Here is a 26,414-nt window from a genome sequence, read left to right as displayed (position 1 = left end):
CAATTGTGAAAGACTATATGATAGTTGATTATGTGGACTTGCTGAAAAGCTTTTATATATTGACTCTTTCCTATGTTATGATAAATTGCAATTGCTCCAATGACTGAGATTATAGTTTGTTAGTTTTCAATGAAGTTTACGATTCATACTTGAAATTGTGATCGAATGAATTATTACTCTAGCATAAGAAATCATATGACAAGAATTATATAAGTTGTTGTTCTAAGAATGATCATGATGCCCTCATGTCCGTATTTTACTTTTATCGACACCTCTATCTCTAAACATGTGGACATATTTTTCGATTTCGGCTTTCGCTTGAGGACAAGCGAGGTCTAAGCTTGGGGGAGTTAATACGTCCATTTTGCATCATGCTTTTATATCGATATTTATTGCATTATGGGCTGTTATTACACATTATGTCACAATACTTATACCTATTCTCTCTTATTTTACAAGGTTTACATAAAGAGGGACAATGCCGGCAGCTGGGATTCTGGGCTGGAAAAGGAGCAAATATTAGAGATCTATTCTGCACAGCTCCAAAAGTCCTGAAACTTCACGGAAGACATTTTCAGAATATATAAAAAATATTGAGCGCAAGAAGTTCACCAGGGGGGCACACCCTGCCCACGAGGGTGGGGGGCGCGCCCTACCCCCCTGGGCGCGCCCCCTACCTCCTGGGCCCCCTGCTGGCCCTCCGATGGCCATCTTCTGCTATATGAAGTCTTTCGATGAGAAAAAAATCATAAGCTATCTTCTCGGACGAAACTCCGCCGCCATGAGGTGGAACCTTGGCGAAACCAATCTAGGGCTCTGGCGGAGCTGTTCTGCCGGGGAAACTTCCCTCCGGGAGGGGGAAATCATCGGCATCGTCATCACCAATGCTCCTCTCATCGGGAGAGGACAATCTCCATCAACATCTTCACCAGCACCATCTCCTCTCAAAACCCTAGTTCACCTCTTGTATTCAATTCTTGTCTCCAAGTCCGGGATTGGTACTAGTAGGTTGCTAGTAGTGTTAATTACTCCTTGTAGTTGATGCTAGTTGGTTTATTTGGTGGAAGATCATATGTTCAGATCCTATATGCATATTAATACCCCTCTGATTATGAACATGAATACGCTTTGTGAGTAGTTACGTTTGTTCCTGAGGACATGAGAGAAGTCTTGCTATTAGTAGTCATGTGAATTTGGTATTCGTTCGATATTTTGATGAGATGTATGTTGTCTCTCCTCTAGTGGTGTTATGTGAACGTCGACTACATAACACTTCACCATAATTTGAGCCTAGAGGAAGGCATTGGGAAGTAATAAGTAGATAATGGGTTGCTACTTTCCAATTCGAGAGAAGGTACAATTACCTCATCAAGTTCTACTTTCCTCCCACTCACTTGTTTCGAGAGAAACTCCTTCTCTAGAAAGGGTCCATTCTTAGAAACAAAGAACTTGCCTTCGGGTCTGTGGTAGAAGGTGTACCCAACAGTTTCTTTTGGGTATCATATGAAGACACACTTCTCCAATTTGGGTTCGAGCTTATCAGGCTGAAGCTTTTTCACATCGCAACCCCAAACTTTAAGAAACGACCGCTTACGTTTCTTACCAACCATAGTTCATACGGTGTCGTCTCAATGGATTTAGACGGTGCCCTATTTAACGTGAATGCAGCTCTCTCTAACGCATAAGCCCAAAACGATAGTAGTAAATCAGTAAGAGACATCATAGATCGCACCATATCTAGTAAAGTACGATTACGACGTTCGGACACACCATTACGCTGTGGTGTTCCGGGTGGCATGAGTTGCGAAACTATTCCGCATTGTTTCAAATGAAGACTAAACTCGTAACTCAAATATTCTCCTCCACGATCAGATCATAGAAACTTTATTTTCTTGTTACGATGATTTTCCACTTCACTCTGAAATTCTTTGAACTTTTCAAATGTTTTAGACTTATGTTTCATCAAGTATATATACCCATAGCTGCTCAAATCATCTATGAAGGTGAGAAAATAACGATATCTGCCGTGAGCCTCAACATTCATCGGACCACATACATCAGTATGTATGATTTCCAACAAATCTGTTGCTTGCTCCATTCTTCCGGAGAACGGTGTTTTAGTCATCTTGCCCATGAGGCATGGTTTGCAAGTACCAAGTGATTCATAATCAAGTGATTCCAAAATTCCATCAGAATGGAGTTTCTTCATGCACTTTACACCAATATGACCCAAACGGTAGTGCCACAAATAAGTTGCACTATCATTATCAACTCTGCATCTTTTAGCTTCAATACTACGAATATGTGTATCTTCACTATCGAGATTCAAAAAGAATAGACCACTCTTTAAGGGTGCATGACCATAAAAGATATTACTCATATAAACAGAACAACCATTATTCTCTGATTTAAATGAATAACCGCCTCGCATTAAACAAGATCCAGATATAATGTTCATCCTCAACGCTGGCACCAAATAACAATTATTTAGGTCTAAAACTAATCCCGAAGGTAGATGTAGAGGTAGCGTGCCGACTGCGATCGCATCGACTTTGGAACCATTTCCCACGCGCATCGTCACCTCATCCTTTGCCAATCTTCGCTTAATCCGTAGTCTCTGTTTCGAGTTGCAAATATTAGCAACAGAACCATTATCAAATACCCAGGCACTACTGCGAGAGTCAGTAAGGTACACATCAATAACATGTATATCACATATACCTTTGTTCACCTTGCCATCCTTCTTATCTGCCAAATACTTGGGGCAGTTCCGCTTCCAGTGAGCAGTGTGTTTGCAGTAGAAGCACTCAGTCTCAGGCTTAGGTCCAGACTTGGGTTTCTTCTCCTGAACAGCAACTTGTTTGTCGTTGTTATTCAAGTTCCCCTTCTTCTTCCCTTTGCCCTTTTTCTTGAAACTGGTGGCATTGCAAAGAGTTCGGGAATCGTCTTATCCATCCCTTGCATATTATAGTTCATCACGAAGCTCTTGTAGCTTGGTGGCAGTGAGTGAAGAATTCTATCAATAACACTATCATCCGGAAGATTAACTCCCAGTTGAATCAAGTGATTGTTATACCCATACATTCTGAGTATATGCTCACTGACAGAACTATTCTCCTCCATCTTGCAGCTGTAGAACTTATTCGAGACTTCATATCTCTCAATCCAGGCATTTGCTTGAAGTATTAACTTCAACTCCTGGAACATCTCATATGTCCATGACGTTCAAAACATCGTTGAAGTCCCGGTTCTAAGCCGTAAAGCATGGCACACTGAACTATTGAGTAGTCATCAGCTTTGATCTGCCAGACGTTCATAACATCCGGTGTTGCTCCTGCAGCAGGTTTGGCACCTAGCGGTGCTTCCATGACGTAATTCTTCTGTGCAGCAATGAGGATAATCCTCAAGTTACGGACCCAGTCCGTGTAATTGCTACCATCATCTTTCAACTTTGCTTTCTCAAGGAACGCATTAAAATTCAACGGAACAACAACATGGGCCATCTATCTACAACAACATAGACATGCAAAATACTATCAGATACTAAGTTCATGGTAAATTAAAGTTCAGTTAATCAAATTATTAAAGAACTCCCACTTAGATAGACATCCCTCTAATCATCTAAGTGATCACGTGATCCATATCAACTAAACCATGTTCGATCATCACATGAGATGGAGTAGTTTTCAATGGTGAACATCACTATGTTGATCATATCTTCTATATGATTCACGCTCGACCTTTCGGTCTCCAGTGTTCCGAGGCCATATATGCATATGCTAGGCTCGTCAAGTTTAACCCGAGTATTCTGCATGTGCAAAACTGGCTTGCACCCGTTGTATCTGAACGTAGAGCTTATCACACCCGATCATCACATGGTGTCTCGGCACGACGAACTTTTGCAACGGTGCATTCTCAGGGAGAACACTTGTACTTTGAAATTTAGTGAGAGATCATCTTATAATTCTACCGTCGATCTAAGCAAAATAAGATGCATAAAAGATAAACATCACATGCAATCAATATAAGTGATATGATATGGCCATCATCATCTTGTGCTTGTGATCTCCATCTCCGAAGCACCGTCATGATCACCATCGTCACCGGCGCGACACCTTGATCTCCATCGTAGCATCGTTGTCGCCTCGCCAAATATTGCTTCTACGACTATCGCTACCGCTTAGTGATAAAGTGAAGCCATTACAGGGCGATTGCATTGCATACAATAAAGTGACAACCATATGGCTCCTTCCAGTTGCCGATGACTCGGTTACAAAACATGATCATCTCATATAATAAAATATAGCATCATGTATTGACCATATCACATCACAACATGCCCTAAAAAAACAAGTTAGACGTCCTCTACTTTGTTGTTGCAAGTTTTACGTGGCTGCTACGGGCTGAGCAAGAACCGTTCTTACCTACGCATCAAAACCACAACAATAGTTTGTCAAGTTGGTGTTGTTTTAACCTTCTCAAGGACCGGGCGTAGCCACACTCGATTCAACTAAAGTTGGAGAAACTGACACCCGCCAGCCACCTGTGTGCAAAGCACGTCGATAGAACCAGTCTCGCATAAGCGTACGCGTAATGTCGGTCCGGGCCGCTTCATCCAACAATACCGCTGAACCAAAGTGTGACATGTTGGTAAGTAGTATGACTTGTATCGTCCACAACTCACTTGTGTTCTACTCGTGCATATAACATCTATACATAAACCTGGCTCGGATGCCACTGTTGGGGAACGTAGTAATTTCAAAAAAAATCCCTACGCATACACAGGATCATGGTGATGCATAGCAACGAGAGGGGAGAGTGTGTCCATGTACCCTCATAAACCGAAAGCGGAAGCATTAGCACAACGCGGTTGATGTAGTCGTACGTCTTCACGATCCGACCGATCCAAGTACCGAACACACGACACCTCCGAGATGAGCACACGTTCAGCTCGATGACGTCCCACGAACTTCGATCTAGCAGAGCTTCATAGGAGAGTTTCATCAGCATGATGGCGTGATGACAGTGATGATGATGCTACCGACGCAGGGCTTCACCTAAGCACCGCTACGATATGATCGAGGTGGATTATGGTGGATGGGGCACCGCACACAGCTGGGAGAGATCAGCAGATCAACTTCAGTCTAGAGGTGCCCCCTGCCCCCGTATATAAAGGAGCAAGGGGGGCGGCCGGCCCCTGTAGGCGCGCCAGGAGGATTCCTCCTCCTAGTAGGAGTAGGACGTCCCTCTTTCCTACTCCTACTAGGAGGGGCAAAGGAAGGGGGAGGGAGAAGGAAAGGGGGCGCCGCCCCCCTCTCCTAGTCCAATTCAGACCAGAGGGGGAGGGGCGTGCGGCCTGCCCTCTCTCTCTCCACTAAGGCCCATAAGGCCCACTATTTCTCCCATGGGGTTCCGATAACCCTCCGGGACTCCGGTTTTCTCCGAAACCACCCGGAACACTTCCGGTGTCCGAATATAGTCGACCAATATGTCGATCTTTACGTCTCGATCATTTCGAGACTCCTCGTCATCCCGTGATCATATCCCGGACTCCGAACTACCTTCGGTACATCAAAACACAAAAACACATAATACCGATCGTCACCGAACTTTAAGCGTGCGGACCCTATGGGTTCGAGAACTATGTAGACATGACTGAGACACATCTCCGGTCAATAACCAATAGCGAAACCTGGATGCTCATATTGGCTCCCACATATTCTACAAAGATCTTTATCTGTCAAACCGCATAACAACATACGTTGTTCCCTTTGTCATCGGTATGTTACTTGCCCGAGATTTGATCATCGTATCTCAATACCTAGTTCAATATCGTTACCGGCAAGTCTCTTTACTCGTCCCATAATACATCATCCCGCAACTAACTCATTAGTTACAATGCTTGCAAGGCTTATAGTGATGTGCATTACCGAGTGGGCCCAGAGATACCTCTTCGATAATCGGAGTGACAAATCCTAATCTTGATTTATGCCAATTCAATAAGTACCATCGGAGACACCTATAGAGCACCTTTATAATCACCCAGTTATGTTGTGACGTTTGGTAGCACACAAAGTGTTCCTCTGGTAATCGAGAGTTGCATAATCTCATAGTTATAGGAACATGTATAAGTCATGAAGAAAGCAATAGCAGTAAACTAAACGATCAAGTGCTAAACTAACGGAATGGGTCAAGTCAATCACATCATTCTCCTAATGATGTGATCCCGTTAATCAAATGACAACTCATGTCTATGGTTAGGAAACTTAACCATCTTTGATTAATGAGCTAGTCAAGTAGAGGCATACTACTGACACTCTGTTTGTCTATGTATTCACACATGTACTAAGTTTTCGGTTAATACAATTCTAGCATGAATAATAAACATTTATCATGATATGAGGAAATAAATAATAACTTTATTATTGCCTCTAGAGCATATTTCCTTCATGAGTAAGCGATGATGAGCCCAGATTCCGCAAAAGGGCTTGAGGCCATGAAATCTGAGATGAGATCCATGTATGAGAACAAAGTGTGGACTTTGGTTAACTTGCCCAATGATCGGCAAGCCATTGAGAATAGATGGATCTTCAAGAGGAAGACAGACGCTGATAGTAGTATTACTATATACAAAGCTCAAATTGTCACAAAAGGTTTTCGACAAGTTCAAGATGTTGACTACGATGAGATTTTCTCACTCGTAGCGATGCTTAAGTCTGTCCGAATCATGTTTGCAATTGCCATATTTTATGAAATCTGGCAAATGGATGTCAAAACTGCATTCCTTAATGGATTTCTTAATGAAGAGTTGTATATGATGCAACAAGAAGGTTTTGACAATCCTAAAGGTGCTAACAAAGTGTGCAAGCTCTAGCGATCCATCTATGGACTGGTGCAACCATCTCGGAGTTTGAACATATGCTTTGATAAAGTGATCAAAGTATATGATTTTATACAGACTTGCGGTGAAGCCTGTATTTACAAGAAAGTGAGTGGGAGCACTACAGCCTTTTTGATAAGTATATGTGAATGACATATTGTTGATTGGAAATGATGTAGAATTTTCTGGAAAGCATAAAGGAGTGTTTGAAAGTATTTTTTCAAAGAAAGACCTCGATGAAGCTACTTACATATTGAGCATCAAGATCTATAGAGATAGATCAAGATGCTAGATATATTTTTCAGTGGGTACATACCTTGACAAGATTTTGAAGTAGTTCAAAATGGAACAGTCAAAGAAGGAGTTCTTGCCTGTGTTGCAAGGTGTGAAGTTGAGTAAAGACTCAAAACCCGACCACGGCAGAAAATAGAAAGAGAATGAAAAGTCATTCCCTATGCCTCAGCCATAGGTTCTATAAAGTATGCTATGTTGTGTACCAGACCTATTGTGTACCTCACCAAGAGTTTGGCAAGAGGGTACAATAGTGATCCGGGAGTGGATCACCGGACATCAGTCAAAATTATCCTTAGTGGAATAAGGATATGTTTCTCGGTTATGGAGGTGACAAAAAGTTCGTCGTAAAGAGTTACGTCGATGCAAGTTTTGACACCGATCTGGATGACTCTGAGTCTCAATCTGGATACATATTGAAAGTGGGAGCAATTAGCTAGAGTAGCTCCATTTAGAGCATTGTAGACATAGAAAAATTTGCAAAATACATACGGCTCTGAATGTGGCAGACCCGTTGACTAAATTTATCTCACAAGCAAAACATGATCACTCTTTGGGTGTTAATCACATAGCGATGTGAACTAGGTTATTGACTCTAGTAAACCCTTTGGGTATTAGTCACATGGAGATGTGAACTAATCACATAAATATGTGAACTATTGGTGTTAAATCACATGATGATGTGAACTAGATTATTGACTCTAGTGCAAGTGGGAGACTAAAGGAAATATGCCCTAGAGGCAATAATAAAGTTGTTATTTATATTTTCTTTGTTGGAAATATGCCCTAGAGGCAATAATAAATTAGTTATTATTATATTTCCTTGTTCATGATAATCGTTTATTATCCATGCTAGAATTGTATTGATAGGAAACTCAGATACATGTGTGGATACATAGACAACACCATGTCCCTAGTAAGCCTCTAGTTGACTAGCTCGTTGATCAATAGATGGTTACGGTTTCCTGACCATGGACATTGGACGTCGTTGATAACGGGATCACATCATTAGGAGAATGATGTGATGGAAAAGACCCAATCCTAAGCCTAGCACAAGATCGTGTAGTTCATATGCTAAAGCTTTTCTAATGTCAAGTATCATTTCCTTAGACCATGAGGTTGTGCAACAACTGGATACCGTAGGAATGCTTTGGGTGTACCAAACATCACAACGTAACTAGGTGGCTATAAAGGTGCACTACGGGTATCTCCGAAAGTGTCTTTTGGGTTGGCATGAATCGAGACTGGGATTTGTCACTCCGCGTGACAGAGAGGTATCTCTGGGCCCACTCGGTAGGACATCATCATAATGTGCACAAGGTGACCAAGGAGTTGATCACGGGGTGATGTGTTACAGAACGAGTAAAGAGACTTGCCGGTAACGAGATTGAACAAGGTATCGGGATACCGACGATCGAATCTCGGGCAAGTACTATACCGGTAGACAAAGGGAATTGTATACGGGATTGATTGAATCCTTGACATCGTGGTTCATCCGATGAGATCATCGTGGAACATGTGGGAGCCAACATGGGTATCCAGATCCCGCTGTTGGTTATTGACCAGAGAGATGTCTCGGTCATGTCTGCATGATTCCCGAGCCCGTAGGGTCTACACACTTAAGGTTCGATGACGCTAGGGTTATAGGGAAAGTATGTACGCGGTTACCGAATGTTGTTCAGAGTCCCGGATGAGATCCCGGATGTCACGAGGAGTTCCGGAATGGTCCGGAGGTAAATATTGATATATAGGAAGTGAGGATTTGGCCACCAGAAGTGTTCCGGGCATCACCGGTAATGTACCGGGACCACTGGAAGGGTCCGGGGGTCCACCGGGAGGGGCCACCAGCCCCAGAGGCTTGCGTGGGCCAATAGTGGGAAGGGACCAGCCCCTAGGTGGGCTGGGGCGCCCCCCACCAAGGCCCAAGGCGCCTCAAGAGAAGAGGGGGGCAAACTCTAGGGCAGATGGGGGCCCTAAGGCCCACCCCAGGTACGCCTCCCCCTCTTCCCCCTTTGGCCACCACCCTAGATGGGATCTAGGGCTTCGCACCCCTTGGGGTGGGAACCCTAGAGGGGGCGCAGCCCCCCCCCCCTATATATAGTTGAGGTCTAGGGGCTGCCCAATAGATGAGTTATTCTCTCCTAGGCGCAGCCATACCTCTCTCCCTCCTCGTCTCTCGTAGTGCTTGGCGAAGCCCTGCTGGAGTTCTGCGCTCCTCCACCACCACCACCACGCCGTCGTGCTGCTGCTGGACGGAGTCTTCCCCAATCTCTCCCTCTCTCCTTGCTGGATCAAGGCATGGGAGACGTCACCGGGCTGTACGTGTGTTGAACGCGGAGGTGCCGTTGTTCGGCGCTTAGATTGGAATCGACCGTGATCTGAATCGCTGCGTGTACGACACCATCAACCCCGTTCTCTTGAACGCTTCCGCTTAGCGATCTACAAGGGTATGTAGATGCAACTCCCCTTCCCCTCGTTGCTAGTCTCTCCATAGATTGATCTTGGTGACACGTAGGAAAATTTCGAATTTCTGCTACGATCCCCAATAGTGGCATCATGAGCTAGGTCTATACGTAGATTCTATGCACGAGTAGAACACAAAGTAGTTGCGGGCGATGATTTGTTCAATTTGCTTGCCGTTACTAGTCTTATCTTGATTCGGCAGCATTGTGGGATGAAGCGGCCCGGACCGACCTTACATGTACGCTTACGTGAGACTGGTTCCACCGACTGACATGCACTTGATGCATAAGGTGGATGGCGGGTGTCTGTCTCTCCCACTTTAGTCGGATCGGATTCGATGAAAAGGGTCCTTATGAAGGGTAAATAGCAATTGGCATATCACCGTTGTGGTTTTGCATAGGTAAGAAACGTTCTTGCTAGAAACCCATAGCAGCCACGTAAAACATGCAACAACAATTAGAGGACGTCTAACTTGTTTTTGCAGGGTATGCTATGTGATGTGATATGGCCAAAAGGATGTGATGAATGATATATGTGATGTAAGAGATTGATCATGTTCTTGTAATAGGAATCACGACTTGCATGTCCATGAGTATGACAACCGGCAGGAGCCATAGGAGTTGTCTTAATTTATTTATGACCTGCGTGTCAATGAAAACGCCATGTAATTACTTTACTTTATTGCTAACCGTTAGCCGTAGTAGTAGAAGTAATAGTTGGCGAGGCAACTTCATGAAGACACGATGATGGAGATCATGATGATGGAGATCATGGTGTCATGCCGGTGACGATGGTGTTCATGTCGCGCCTCGAAGATGGAGATCAAAGGCGCAAGATGATATTGGCCATATCATGTCACTTTATGATTTGCATGTGATGTTTGTCATGTTTACATCTTATTTGCTTAGAACGACGGTAGCATAAATAAGATGATCCCTCGCAATAATTTCAAGAAAGTGTTCCCCCTAACTGTGCACCGTTGCTAAGGTCCGTTGTTTCGAAGCACCACATGATGACCGGGTGTGATAGGTTCTAACGTTTGCATACAACTGGTGTAAGCTGGATTTACACACGCAATACACTTAGGTTAACTTGACGAGCCTAGCATGTACAGACATGGCCTCGGAACACGGAAGACCGAAAGGTCGAACATGAGTCGTATAGTGGATACGATCAACATGAAGATGTTCACCGATGATGACTAGTCCGTCTCACGTGATTAACACGGCCTAGTTGATTCGGATCATCTATCGCTTAGATGACTAGAGGGATGTCTATCTGAGTGGGAGTTCATTAAATAATTTTATTAGATGAACTTAATTATCATGAACATAGTCAAAAGGTCTTTGCAAATTATGTCGTAGCTCACGCTTTGGTTCTACTATCTTAGATATGTTCCTAGAGAAAATTTAGTTGAGAGTTGACAGTAGCAATTATGCGGACTGGGTCCGTGAACTGAGGATTGTCCTCATTGCTGCACAGAAGGGTTATGTCCTTAATGCACCGCTCAGTGTGTTGAACCTTGAGCATCGTCTATAGATGTTGGGAAACATCTGACATACACGTTTTGATGACTACGTGATAGTTCAGTACGTAATACTAACGGTTTAGAATTGTGGCACCAAAGACGTTTTTGAAACGTTGCAGAACATATGAGATGTTCCGAAGACTGAAATTGGAATTTCAGACTAGTGCCCACGTCAAGAGGTATGAGACCTTTGACAAGTTTCTTAAGCCTGCAAACTAAGGGAAAAACTCAATCGTTGAGCATGTGCTCAGATTGTCTGAGTACTACAATCGCTTAAATCGAGTGGGAGTTAATCTTCCAGATGAGATAGTGATGGTTCTCCATAGTCACTGCCACCAAGCTATTGGAGCTTCGTGATGAACTATAACATATCAGGGATAGACATGATGATCCTTGAGCAACTCGCGATGTTTGACACCGCGAAAGTAGAAATCAAGTAGGAGCATCAATTGTTGATGGTTAAACCACTAGTTTCAAGAAGGGCAAGGGAAAGAAGGGATACTTCATGAGACGGCAAATCAGTTGTTGCTCTAGTGAAGAAACCCAAGGTTGAACCAAACCCAAGACTAAGTGCTTCTGTAATGAGGGGAACGGTCACTAAAGCAGAACTACCCTAGATACTTGGTAGATGAGAAGGCTGGCAAGATAGACAGAAGTATTTTGGAAATACGTTATATTAATGTGTACTTTACTAGTACTCCTAGTAGCACCAGGGTATTAAAATACCGGTTCAGTTGCCAAGTGTTATTAACTCGAAATAAAAGGCTACGGAATAAACGGAGACTAGCTGAAGGTGAGATGACGATATGTGTTGGAAGTGTTTCCAAGGTCGATGTGATCAAGCATCACATGCTCCCTCTACCATCGAGATTGGTGTTGAACCTAAATAATTGTTATTTGGTGTTTGCGTTGAGCATAGACATGATTGGATTATGTTTATCGCAATACGGTTATTCATTTAAGGAGAATAATGGTTACTCTGTTTATTTGAATAATACCTTCAATGGTCTTGCACCTAAAATGAATGGTTTATTGAATCTCGATCGTAGTGATACACATGTTCATGCCAAAAGATATAAGATAGTAATGATAGTACCACGTACTTGTGGCACTGCCATTTGAGTCATGTTGGTATAAAACGCATGAAGAAGCTCCATGTTGATGGATCTTTGGACTCACTCATTTTTGAAAAGATTGAGACATGCGAACCATGTCTATTGGTAGATATGCATGAAGAAACTCCATGCAGATGGATCGTTTGGACTCACTTGATTTTGAATCACTTGAGACATGCAAATCATACCACATGGGCAAGATGACTGAAAGGCCTCGTTTCAGTAAGATGGAACAAGAAAGCGACTTGTTGGAAGTATTACATTTTGATATGTGCAGTCCAATGAGTGTTGAGGCACGCAGTGGATATCGTTATGTTCTTGCTTCACAGATGATTTGAGTAGATGCTGAGTATATTTACTTGATGAATCACGAGTCTGAATTATTGAAAGGTTCAAGTAGTTGCAGAGTGAAGTTGAAGATCGTCGTGACAAGATGATAAAATGTCTATGATATGATCATAGAGATGAATATCCGAGTTACGAGTTTGGCACACAATTAAGACATTGTGGAAATTGTTTCACAACTAATACCGCCTGGACCAACATAGTGTGATGGTGTGTCCGAACATCACAACTGCACCCTATTGGATATGGTGCATACCATGATGTCTCTTATCGAATTACCATTATCGTTTATGGGTTAGGCATTAGAGACAACCGCACTCACTTTAAATAGGGCACCACACAATTCCGTTGAGACGACACCGTATGAACTATGGTTTAGAGAAACCTAAGCTGTCATTTCTTAAAAGTTTGGGGCTGTGATGCTTATGTGAAAAAGTTTCAGGCTGATAAGCTCGAACCCAAAGCGGATAAATGCATCTTCATAGAATACCCAAAAATAGTTGGGTATACCTCCTATTTCAGATCCGGAAGCAAAAGTGATTGTTTCTAGAGACGGGTCCTTTCTCGAGGAAAAGTTTCTCTCGAAAGAATTGAGTGGGAGGATGGTGGAGACTTGATGAGGTTATTGAACCGTCACTTCAACTAGTATGTAGCAGGGCACAGGAAGTTGTTCCTGTGGCACCTACACCAATTGAAGTGGAAGCTTATGATAGTGATCATGAAACTTCGGATCAAGTCACTACCAAACCTCATAGGTCGACAACGATGTGTACTACTTTAGAGTGGTACGTAATCCTGTCTTGGAAGTCATGTCGCTAGACAACAATGAACCTATGAGCTATGGAGAAGCGATGGTGGGCCCGGATTCCAACGAATGGCTTGAGGCCATAAAATCCGAGAGAGGATCCATCTATAAAACAAAGTATAGATTTTGAAAGAACTACTTGATGGTCGTAAGGCTGTTAAGTGCAGATGGATTTTAAAAGGAAGGACAATGATGGTAAGTGTCACCATTAAGAAAGCCCAACTTGTCGTTAAGATGTTTCCCGACAAGTTCGAGGAGTTGACTACGATGAGACTTTCTCACTCGTAGCGATGCTAAGAGTCCGTTGGAATTATGTTAGCAGTTACTGCATTATTTATGAAATCTTGCAGATAGGATGTCAAAAACATTGTTTCCTCGACATTTTTCTTGAGGAAAGGTTGTATGTGATACAACCAGAAGGTTTTGTCAATCCTGAAAGATGCTGACAAGTATGCAAAGCTCCAGCAATCCTTCTAAGGACTGGAGTAAGCATCTCGGAGTTGGAATGTACGCTTTGATGAGATGATCAAAGATTTTGGGTTTATACAAAGTTTATGAGAAACTTGTATTTCCAAAGAAGTGAGTGGGAGCACTATAGAATTTTTGATGAGTATATGCTATTGACATATTGTTGATCAAAAATGATGTAGAATTTCTGTAAAGCATGCATGGTTATTTGAAAAGTGTTTTTCGATGGAAAACCTGGACTAAGCTACTTGAACATTGAGCATCAAGATCTATAAGGATAGATCAAAAAATGCTTAATAGTACTTTCAAATGAATACATACCGTGAGAAGATTTTGAAGGAGTTCAAAATAGATCAGCAAAGAAGGAGTTCTTGGCTGTGTTACAAAGTGTGAGTATTGAGTAAGACTCAAGACCTGACCACGGCACAAGAGAGAGAAAGGACGAAGGTCGTCCCCTATGCTGTAGACGTAGGCTCTATAGTATGCTATGCTGTGTACCGCACCTGAAGTGTGCCTTGCCATGAGTCAGTCAAGGGGTACAAGAGTGATCCAGGAATGGATCACATGACAGCGGTCGAACTTATCCTTAGTAACTAGTGGACTAAGGAATTTTCTCGATTATGGAGGTGGTAAAAGAGTTCGTCGTAAAGGGTTACGTCGATGCAAACTTTGACACTAATCCGGATGACTCTGAGGAGTAAACCGGATTCGTATAGTAGAGCAGTTATTTGGAATAGCTCCAAGTAGCGCGTGGTAGCTGCATCTACAAGATGACATAGAGATTTGTAAAGCACACATGGATCTGAAAGGTTCAGACCCATTGACTAATAAACCTCTTTCGCAAGCGAGATATGAACAAACCCCATGGGTGTTGGATTCATTACAATCACATAGTGATGTGAACTAGATTATTGACTCTAGTGCAAGTGGGAGACTGTTGGAAATATGCCCTAGAGGCAATAATAAATTAGTTATTATTATATTTCCTTGTTCATGATAATCGTTTATTATCCATGCTAGAATTGTATTGATAGGAAACTCAGATACATGTGTGGATACATAGACAACACCATGTCCCTAGTAAGCCTCTAGTTGACTAGCTCATTGATCAATAGATGGTTATGGTTTCCTAACCATGGATATTGGATGATGTTGATAACGGGATCACATCATTAGGAGAATGATGTGATGGACAAGACCCAATCCTAAGCCTAGCACAAGATCGTGTAGTTCGTATGCTAAAGCTTTTCTAATGTCAAGTATCATTTCCTTAGACCATGAGATTGTGCAACTCCTGGATACCGTAGGAATGCTTTGGGTGTACCAAATGTCACAACGTAACTGGGTGGCTATAAAGGTGCACTGCAGGTATCTCCGAAAGTGTCTGTTGGGTTGGCACGAATCGACACTGGGATTTGTCACTCCGTGTGACGGAGAGGTATCTCTGGGCCCACTCGGTAGGACATCATCATAATGTGCACAATGTGACCAAGGAGTTGATCACGGGGTGATGTGTTACGGAACGAGTAAAGAGACTTGCCGGTAACGAGATTGAACAAGGTATCGGGATACCGACGATCGAATCTTGGGCAAGTACTATACCGGTAGACAAAGGGAATTCTATACGGGATTGATTGAATCCTTGACATCATGGTTCATCCGATGAGATCATCGTGGAACATGTGGGAGCCAACATGGGTATCCAGATCCCACTGTTGGTTATTGACCAGAGAGATGTCTTGGTCATGTCTGCATGATTCCCGAGCCCATGGTGTCTACACACTTAAGGTTCGATGACGATATGGTTATAGGGAAAGTATGTACGCGGTTACCGAATGTTGTTCGGAGTCCCGGATGAGATCCCGGACGTCACGAGTTCCGGAATGGTCCGGGGGTAAAGATTGATATATAGAAAGTGAGGATTTGGCCACCGGAAGTGTTCCGGGCATCACCGGTAATGTACCGGGACCACCGAAAGGGTCCGGGGGTCCACCGGGAGGGGCCACCAGCCCCAGAGGCTTGCGTGGGCCAATAGTGGGAAGGGACCAGCCCCTAGGTGGGCTGGGGCACCCCCTACCAAGGCCCAAGGCGCCTCAAGAGAAGAGGGGGGGAAACCCTAGGGCAGATGGGCCCTAAGGCCCACCCCAGGTGCGCCTCCCCCTCTTCCCCCTTTGGCCGCCACCCTAGATGGGATCTAGGGCTGCCGCACCCCTTGGGGTGGGAACCCTAGAGGGGGCGCAGCCCCCTCCCCCCCTATATATAGTTGAGGTCTAGGGGCTGCCCAATATATGAGTTATTCTCTCCTAGGCGCAGCCATACCTCTCTCCCTCCTCGTCTCTCGTAGTGCTTGGCGAAGCCCTGCTGGAGTTCTGCGCTCCTCCACCACCACCACGCCGTCGTGCTGCTGCTGGACGGAGTCTTCCCCAACCTCTCCCTCTCTCCTTCCTGGATCAAGGCATGGGAGACGTCACCGGGTTGTACGTGTGTTGAACGCGGAGGCGCCGTTGTTCTGTGCTTAGATCGGAATCGACCGCGATCTGAATCGCTGCGTGTACGACACCATCAACCCCGTTCTCTTGAACACTTCCGCTTAGCGATCTACAAGGGTATGTAGATGCAACTCCCCTTCCCCTCGTTGCTAGTCTCTCCATAGATTGATCTTGGTGACACGTAGGAAAATTTTGAATTTCTGCTACGATCCCCAACATCCTTATATCATGATAAATGTTTATTATTCATGCTAGAATTGTATTAACCAGAAACTTGATACATGTGTGAATACATAGACAAACAGAGTGTCCCTAGTATGCCTCTACTTGACTAGCTCGTTAATCAAAGATGGTTAAGTTTCCTAGCCATAGACATGTGTTGTCATTTGATGAACGGGATCACATCATTAGAGAATGATGTGATGGACAAGACCCATCCGTTAGCTTAGCACACTATGATCTTTTAGTTTGTTGCTATTGCTTTCTTCATGACTTATACATGTTCCTATGACTATGAGATTATGCAACTCCCGAATACCGGAGGAACACTTAGTGTGCTATCAAACGTCACAACGTAACTGGGTGATTATAAAGATGCTCTACAGGTGTCTCCGATGGTGTTTGTTGAGTTGGCATAGATCGAGATTAGGATTTGTCACTCCGTGTATCGGAGAGGTATCTCTGGGCCCTCTCGGTAATGCACATCACTATAAGCCTTGCAAGCAATGTGACTAATGAGTTAGTTGCGGGATGATGCATTACGGAACGAGTAAAGAGACTTGCCGGTAACGAGGTTGAACTAGGTATTGAGATACCGACGATCGAATCTTGGGCAAGTAACATACCGATGACAAAGGGAACAACGTATGTTGTTATGCGGTTTGACCGATAAAGATCTTCGTAGAATATGTAGGAACCAATATGAGCATCCAAGCTCGCTATTGGTTATTGATGCGAGATGAGTCTCGGTCATGTCTACATAGTTCTCGAACCCGTAGGGTCCGCACGCTTAACGTTCAATGACGATCGGTATTATGAGTTTATGTATTTTGATGCGCCAAAGGTAGTTCGGAGTCCCGGATGTGATCACGGGCATGACGAGGAGTCTCGAAATGGTCGAGATATAAAGATTGATATATTGGACGATGTTATTCGGACACCGGATGAGTTTCGGGGTCACCGGATAAATATTGGAGTGTCGGGGGGTTATCGGAAACCCCGAAGAAACTAATGGGCCAACATGGGCCTTGTGTGAGAGAGAGGAGAGGGCCCTAGGGCTGCCCCCCTTGAGGAGTCCGAATTGGACTAGGAGGGGCGGCGCCCCTCCCTTTCCTTCTCCCTCTCCTTCCTCCCCCCTCTCTTCCCTTGTTGGAAACATACTAGGAATAGGATTTCTATTCCTAGTAGGAATCCTACTTGGGGCGCGCCCCATGAGGGCCGGCCAGCCTCCCCCCTTGCTCCTTTATATACGAGGTAGGGGGCACCCTGAAACACACAAATTGACAGTTGTCTTAGCCGTGTGCGGTGCTTCCCTCCACAGATTTCCACCTCGGTCATATCGTTATAGTGCTTAGGCGAAGCCCTGCATCGGTAACTTCATCATTACCGTCATCACGCCGTCGTGCTGATGAAACTCTCCCTTGGCCTTAACTGGATCAAGAGTACGAGGGATATCATCGAGCTGAACGTGTGCAAATCGCGGAGATGCTGTGCGTTCGGTTCTTGATCGGTTGGATCACGAAGACGTTCGACTACATCAATCGCGTTACTTAACGCTTTCTCTTTCGGTCTATGAGGGTACGTGGACACACTCTCCCCTCTCGTTGCTATGCATCTCCTAGATAGATCTTCCTGATCGTAGGAAATTTTTGAAATACTGCGTTTCCCACTAGAGGTCTACCAAATTTAGATCCGTCGCACAAGAACTCCTAATTTGAAGAATAGTGTGTAAACGGCAGGAATCACACTGAGGTAGCGCTACATGTAGCCTTTTTTTATGTCTAGTTTCTTGAGGTGTTGTAGTTTTTTTTTTCCTGTTTTGTTTTGTTTCTTAAGATTTTTTTCAACTGGTTTTTTCGTCTGCGTAATGCCATTTGTTTTGTTTTTCAAAATTCATGAAATATTTTTAAGATATTATTATTTTTGAAATCGACATATTTTTTGAAATTTTGTGTACATTTTAAAAATGTTGATACTTATTAAACCCTGAATATTTTATAAATTCACGAACATTTTCCACAATTAGTGATCATTTTTAATTTCGTGAATACTTATAAAATTCACTAACATCTTAAAGGTCATGAATAATTTTTTAATTTGTAAACATTTTATATATATATTAAAAAAACCAAATAAATAAATGAAATTTTCTTGGAATATTTTGTGTACTTTTAATCCACAAAGAAAACCGGCTCCTTTACCCCTCGTAGCCGAGAATCATATGGTTTTCATGCTGCTAGCGTTTTTTATTTGGAGCAACAAGAGTATGATTTGTTTTTACATTGAGATGGGAAGTAATTGGGTTGGCCCGCTATGCATTTATAGTTACTATTCATTGCTTAACCCGTAGAATAGGAGGAGAGCTCCAGCGCCCTAAGCGCCGGGACCTCCTATATGCCGCATTTTGCGGCCAATAAGTCACGCGACGCACAAGGTCGTGCAACTGGGCCGGCCTATTCATTGTCCATCAAGGAATGAAAAATTCGTAAAGAAAAAGAGCGTGCTGTACCGATAGGATTCGAACCCACGACCTTCTACTCTAAAAGAATAGTAACTCGAATCCTCCGGATAGGGAAGCGTCTCAATAGCCATTGTACTATCTAATATTTAGTGAGTACAATGGCAGCCCGGAGTATATGAACTATAACCCGTTGCACATTAAAACTTATATTAAAATTAGAATCGTAATTTTTTTAAAAGAAACTCTGTTTGAAACACAAACATTATTACGGAACTCAAATGTTTTTAAAACAAACAGGAACAAAAAATTGAATACGTGAATATATTTAAATTATGAACTACTTATCATAAACGCAAAACTTATTTTCTAAACAATAACAAAATAGGAAAACTGAACCTTTTTAAAAATTAAACTATTTTTAAAAAAATCGAGCAGTTTTTGAATTTGGGAATGCATTTCAAAAAATTTATTCTTTTCTAAATTAGTGAAAAAAATTCAAAACTGCAATATTTTTTGGAATATGTGAACAATTTTCGGAAACAGGAACAATTTTTTGAATTAGTGCAAAAGATTAAACATGCGGACAATTTTTTGAATTTGTGAACAAATTTTGATACATCAACATTTTTTGAATATGTGAACAAATTTTAAGAAAACAAACAAATTTTGAATTTCCCAAACATTTTTCAAAAACATGAACATTTTTGGAATTTGTCAACAATTTTTTAAAGCACGAATGATTTTTGAATCTTGAGAACAAATTTGGAGGTGCGAACTATTTTTTAAAGTACGAACATTTTTGAATCTTGAGAACCAATTTTGAAACGGAGAACAATTTTGAAAATCCCAAACAAATTTGGAAGCGCGACTTTTTAAAGCAGGAACATTTTTTGAATCTTGAGAACAAATTTTGAAATGCAGAACAATTTTGAAAAATCACAAAAAAAAAATTGAGGCACAAACATTTTTTGAATATGTGAAAAAAAATTGAAATCCTGTACATTTTCGGAATTTCGAAAGTTTTGGACATTTTTGTGTAACGAGAAAATTTTTTGAATTTGGAGAACATTTTTTGGAAGCACGACAAAAATTTAAATTTTTCTGTTTTTCAAAAAAAGCCCTAAACATTTTGTAAGACTGCGAACATGTTCTGAAAAATAAAAATAAACTTGAAAAAGAAAGGGAAACAAAAATGAAAAATGAAAAAGAAACAGAAAACAAAAAGAATGAAAAGAAAAAGAAACAGAAAAGTGAAAAAAGTGTAAAACCAATAAAAGAAAAAAACGGTTCATGAAACCTAACCTTCTAGAAGGTTCACAAAACCGGAGTGGGCAGTTCGTAAACTATGTACGTAAGTGCACCGCCCCAAAGCATCGCTCGGTCGCTCGCCCTGTGCAAAGCGCCGGCAGTTTGCCGCAATGAGCGGCCAATAGGATTTTCCCTAAGCGCGAGGGAGTGTAGCGAGCGCTCACGTGCCACCCCTTGTCGGACGGGCCAACAAGGACGAGATCGCTTGCCAGGGGACGCGCCGATTTTCCAGTTCGCTAGGTGCGGTTGACCGGTCCACCATCAACTAATTGATCATTAACTTTTCAAGTAAATGCATTAAAAAAAATCTAGAATTCAAATTCAATTCACCAGATTTAAAGAAAAATCATATTTAAAAAAACAATGGATTTTGAAGGGAAAGTTTGTTGATTTCGAAAAGATTTACTGATTTTTAAAAAGGCTCACGGATTTGGAAAAAGTTCATCGATTTTGAAGGAAAAATACGAATTTGAATAAAAGTCATGGATTTGGAAAAAAAGTTCATCAATGTTAAAAATAAGTTTAGGAATTTGAAAAAAAGTTCAGTGATTTTAGAAACAAATTGGTGGATTTGGAAAAAGTTTGTGGACTTGAATATATTCATGCATTTGAATTTTTTTTGCGTATTCAGAAAAAAGTTCAAGAATTTGAAGAGAAGTTTACATGTTTTGAAAAAAGTTTATGAATTTTAAAAAAAATTCATGAATTTGAAAAATATGTTCATGAATTTGAAAAAAATCATATATTTAGAAAAATTAAAAAGAAGTAAAATAAAAAATAAAATAAAATAGAAAAATAAGATAAAAGCCATTCAGAAATACGGTCAAAAGCTTTTAGAAGCTTCCCAAAACTGTCTGGAAGCTTCTAGAAGCTTCACAAACCGGGTGGATCGCTTCCAGAATAACAAAACAGTCTCGCTTATGAACATACGGTCGAAAGAAGGAAAAGAAGGTAAAATGGGCTGAGCCCGAGTGGAGGAAGGGGGAGTTCGTCGGGTTTTAAAATTGCCCTATAACCGGCGCGTGCAGCGCCGAATACGGTTTCGCAAAGGGAAACGTTTTCCATCGGCAGACCGGCCGAAGCTTCGGCCGGTCGTGTCACTAGCTCCCGCGCGCGTAGCACACCCACCAATACCAGGGAGCCACACGTCCTTGCGGACCCACACGTAGCGCTTCGCCTTTTTCCTATCCTCTTCTTCCTCTCAGGAACTCTCTCTCTCCCGATGCGGGCAGCCATGGCCATGCTCCTCCTCTCGCTCCGATGCTCGTCTTCATTGACGGACACTCTCCTCTCCCTTTTCCCCATGCTCGCTGCCATGGCCTCCTCCTCCTCCTCAACCCCTCGTCCCCCTCCCCTGCCCCACCCCTCCCCCAATCTCCCTCCTCGTCTCCCTCAAAGCTCGTCGCCATGGCCGCCTCCTCCTCCACCCCACCCCCCAAATGCTGCAACCGATGTGCTCACCGTTGGAAGTCGTGTGGTTGCGCGCTGCATCGCATGGTCATGGCTGCGAGCTATTTTACTCAGGGGAGGCCATGATTTTTTTTCTCTTGACGAGCTGGAACCAACAACCATGGCAAGGGGAGACATGGCCGCCGGCGTGAACGGGGCACGGGGAGCTGCAACCGCAGTCCAGCGGAGCTGCAACCGTTGTCTGTGGACCTGCATCGACTGCAGCAAAAAAATGCATCATTGTGCGCAGCAAAACGCGATTGCGGTTGTAGCTATATGGCATGCTGGTGGTAGCAATTTTCAATGTTGGTTGTAGCATGCAGCACGCCTCCCCTCCCGCTTGAAGCTCGTCATGGCTCTGCGCCGTGACCATCCCATCTCGCCGGCGAGTGGGTGACCACGGGGAGATGCTGCAACCGGGGGCGACGGGGTGCTACCGCGGGGATGTCCATGTGCTGCAACCCCGCGGCGGCCGGGGTGCGTGACGACGATGACCGAGGTGACCGCAGGCTGCAACCACAGCTTTTCTGTCGCCGATAGCCGTTTGAAGCTTTTTCGATAAATGGTTGAAGCGTTCTCTGTCAACATTTGCAACTTTTTCTCTTGTTGCAGTGTCTGGTTGGAGCTTTCTTGTCCAACGGTTGAAGCTGTTTTCAAACACGGTTGAAGCTTTTTCCATCCATGCTCGAAGCTTTTTTGTAAACGTTTGAAACTTCTTTCGTTTTGAGCAGCGCTTTGGTTAAAGCTCTCTCCTATCATATGGTTGAAACTTTTTTCATCTAAGGTTGAAGCATTTTTGCATCAGCAGTTGCTAATCTCCCCTGATTCGCAGTGCTGGTTGAAACTTTTCCATCTAGGGGTTGAAGCTTTTCCATCCAGGGGATTGAAGCTTTTTTCCAGCGTTTGCAACACAGGGCATGTGCGACGGTTCAAGCCTTGGCTCAGTTCAGTCGTGAGCTCGTCGTCCAGGGCACGCGACCGGTGATCGTCGCCACCGGAGCTCCGACCGTTGCAGCAGAGTTGTGGCCGTCGCTGGAGGGAGCTGCAACCGGGGGGCACACGCTGCTGCATGCGTCCAGCCGGCGTGAAACGCAGGCGAGGGCGGCAATCGGCGGTAGGCGCGGTGCCCGGCGGCGAGGGCGGTGAGGGCAGTGGTGCTTCAAGGCCGGGGGCCTCGCTCATCCACGGCGGCTAGATGCGTAGGAGGAGGAAGAAGAAGAAGCTGGGGGCGATTTGTTTTTTTATTTGTCTAGATCGAACGACAGCGCGGCTCACATCCAACGCCCTGGGCTGGACCGGCCGAAACTTTCGGCCGGCGCGCCGGCGCCTGTAAGCGCCCTTTGGCAAATAGGAGGTCCCTATGCTATGCGGTGAACTGAACAATGACACTAACAACGCGTTTGGTTCAGCTCCCGTGATGTATTCGTTTTCTCGTATCGGAAAGCACCGTTTCCAATCGTTTTTATCTAAGACAATCTTTGTTTGGATCGGGCTGAGAGTTCCGTTTTCCAATTCACTTCGGTTCGAGCGGTTTCAACTTTACGAAGCGGTGTATCGGAAAACGCGGCGACGGAAAACATCGTACGCAAAACAAACGCCCACTACAGTTTCAGGAAACACTGCAATCGTAAACCGTGCTATTTTCTCGGAACCAAACGCGTCGTAAGAATTTTAGACGCTATTAACTGTAGAATCAGACCTAATTTCCAAACTTATAGCTAACGGTTATCCCATTTTGAAGATTTTAGGTACTGAATGGTTACCGGGAGGTAACTGCAAATCCCAATACCCCACAAGAAATCGCCTTACTGAGCAATATATATATCAACTTTTCAAATTTGATTGAATTTTCTATGGATTCAAAATTCATTCAAAAAATCCGTTTGTATCTGCTCGGTATCTTTTGATTACTGCGGCAACCGAAAATCTCAGCGCCCCATGAGATTTTTTATCATTCGGGATCCATAACCTTGCTCCAACAATCCACTTTTGGCATGTTAACTTGATTCACATGCATAGCCTGTTTGAATCTTATGCCACCGACGCGTTCAAGCAAAGCTACATGTGTTATTCGATCATTAAAGTTCATCATCCGGAATATATAGTAGCCGATGAGATTAAGGTATATAGATATGAATGCGTTATCTACAGTATATGGAACCTCTCATGGTTCGCACTTGGGACATGCGGCACGATTCTTCTGCGGCGGCCCCTGGCAGAAGAAGAACTTGTGCGGACACTTGAGCAAGCAGTTGTCCGCCAGGCTCACCATGGCGCCGCCGTCCTTCATCTGCCTCAGCTCACGCGGCAGGCCTCCGCAGAGGTAGTTCCCCTGCAGCATCAGCCTCGCGAACGGCGCCTTCCCGTCGACGACCTCCACCGCCGCGGCGCGCACGGCGTACTGCTTCGGCACGCCTCCGACGAACCGGTTCCGGTCGAGCCCCACCGTCCTGAGACGCGGAATCGCCCCGAGGCACCTGGGCAGCCGCCCCGTGATTTTGTTGCCGCTGAGGTCCACCTCCAGGAGCTGGCTCGACGCGACGCCGCCGCCGGACGCCTCCTCCACCGTCCCGAGCTGGTTGGATCCCAGCCGCAGCTGCGCCAGCGCCGGGTGCTCGAACGCGGCGCCGGGGACCGCGCCGGTGACCGCATTGTTGGTGAGGTCCAGCACCTGCATCTCGGGGAGAGCGTGGAACGCCGCGGCCTGCAACGGCCCAGAGAGCCTGTTGTCACGCGCCACCACGGCCAGGAGCGTCGGAGGCAGCCGCCCGGGCGCGTCCAGCAGCGGGCCGGTCAGCTGGTTGTCGCTCACGTCGAGGTGGACGAGGGAGCGCATCTTGCCCATCGACGGCAGGTTCCCGGTGAGGCGGTTGTGCTGCAGCTCCATCCGCGTGAGGGCGCCCAAGGACGCGACCTGAGGCGGTATCGCGCCGGTGAAGGCGTTGCGGGAGAGGTCGAGCTCGTCGAGCGACGAGGCCGGGGTGAAGAGGGACGCCGGTATCTCGCCGGAGAAGTCGTTGCCGGAGAGGACGAGGACGCGGAGGCTCGGAGGCAGCGCCACCCCCGCCGGCAGCGCGCCGTGGAAGCTGTTGCCGCGGAGGGAGAGGGTCTGGAGGAAAGGGAGCGAGGCGAGGACGGCCGCCGGGAGCGTGCCGGAGTACCCCGCGGGGTCGAGGGAGACGCCGGCGACGCGCTGGTGGGACGAGTTGGGGGGCGTGCTGCAGTGGACGCCGCAGGGGAAGGCGGCGCAGGGGTCGCGGGCGAAGTCCCACGAGGCGAGGCAGGAGTAGGACGGGATGGTGGCGGCGTCCACGGCGGCTTTCAGCGACGCCAGCGCGGCCGCGTCGCCCGGGAAGGTGGGGCTGGGACCGGGAGGCGACACCGCGGCCGCCGCGAGCTGGAGCACGAGCGAGAGCAGCAGCGCCATTGGCGTCAGCACGCGGGCGGCAGAAGCCATCTTCGGGTCGATCGAGGAGGACAGAGACGATGTGAGGGACTGCCGGTGGCTTTTCAAGCCGGCAGCGTTAAGTGAGTTGGCTCGGTCGAGTGAGTGGGATGAGTGTGGAGCGTGAGCTGTTCGCCAGGAGTACTCTACGTCGGAGTGCTACCACTCCAGTCTCCAGGAGCAGTAATAAATTGGGCGGCGTGTCTGTATGCGCCCGGAAAACGAGGGACGACGAAAGGGGAAAACAGGGCAGGCTACGCTTTTGTTATGTTTTGGACTTTGTTTAACGCTGGAAGGCCATGGTGATGACAGCTTTTGTCCCTTGGGTGCGTTCCATGATCCCACATGATTAGAGTGGAGAGCCAGCGGTGGAGTGGAGTGGAGTGCCGTTCACTCATCTCCGGTTTAGACACGCGGTGCCGTGTGACGCCGTGACGGCGTGAAGGAAAGTGGAAACTTTCCATAATCCAGATATCATCTTGTTCGAGAAATGTGATGCACTACCAAATTGATAAGGCTCATTAATTTATGACGGTCCGATGGCTAATATGGATTTTACACTTCGACAAATAAGGAAGTATATGGCTTCATTAGGCCTCGGTTTAGAAAAATTTCATAAGAATTCTAGAGGATAGGGTTTTATAGGATTTTTTTTCTTTAGAGCCCTTTGGTTTATAGGAATGGATTCCTATTCCTACATAGGATTGGTTTCTATCCTTCATATTTCATAGGAAAATAAAAAAGAGCCTAAACTCAATGGAAAAATTCCTTTGGTGTCAACCAAATAACATCTTATTTTCTATTCCTACTCATAGGATTTGAGATACATGTCATCTCATTTCCTACAAGATTCCTATTCCTATGATAATCTATCCTATGAACCAAAAGAGGCCTTAAAGGGAAACTTCATTAAAACCTGCAAATAAACAAGGAAAGTTATACTACTAATATTAATTAATGGATTTCGCTCAAATAGTACAAAATTATTTCAATCACAAGCTGGCACAATGCATGAAGTTGTTATGTTCATTGAGGCGCACAAGCATACTCCTATTTCTAGCCATTAAGGCTGTGTTCGGTAGCCCTCCACTCTCCACTCAGGAACAGAGCGCGCGGAGCACCATATTAGCAGCCCCCCAAATTAACAC

General features: G+C 44.8%; 1 protein-coding gene across 1 annotated transcript; it reads right to left on the bottom strand.

The window, feature by feature from the left end:
• Positions 1-23,868: 23,868 nt before the first annotated feature.
• On the bottom strand, positions 23,869-25,392 carry LOC125512206 (uncharacterized). The gene has a single exon (XM_048677289.2). The coding sequence runs from the start codon at positions 25,276-25,278 to the stop codon at positions 23,986-23,988; it is 1,293 nt and encodes a 430-aa protein (XP_048533246.1). The 5' UTR covers positions 25,279-25,392; the 3' UTR covers positions 23,869-23,985.
• Positions 25,393-26,414: the final 1,022 nt, after the last annotated feature.

This window comes from Triticum urartu, chromosome 6A, assembly GCF_056163025.1.
Source record: "Triticum urartu cultivar PI428250 chromosome 6A, HENAU_Tu73, whole genome shotgun sequence".
Taxonomy (NCBI): Eukaryota; Viridiplantae; Streptophyta; class Magnoliopsida; order Poales; family Poaceae; genus Triticum; species Triticum urartu.
This window is presented reverse-complemented; position numbering and strand designations above follow the sequence as displayed.

Bases quoted from the DNA above. Each gene is read 5' to 3' on its own strand.
- LOC125512206 (XM_048677289.2), bottom strand. From the start codon at position 25,278: ATGGCTTCTGCCGCCCGCGTGCTGACGCCAATGGCGCTGCTGCTCTCG.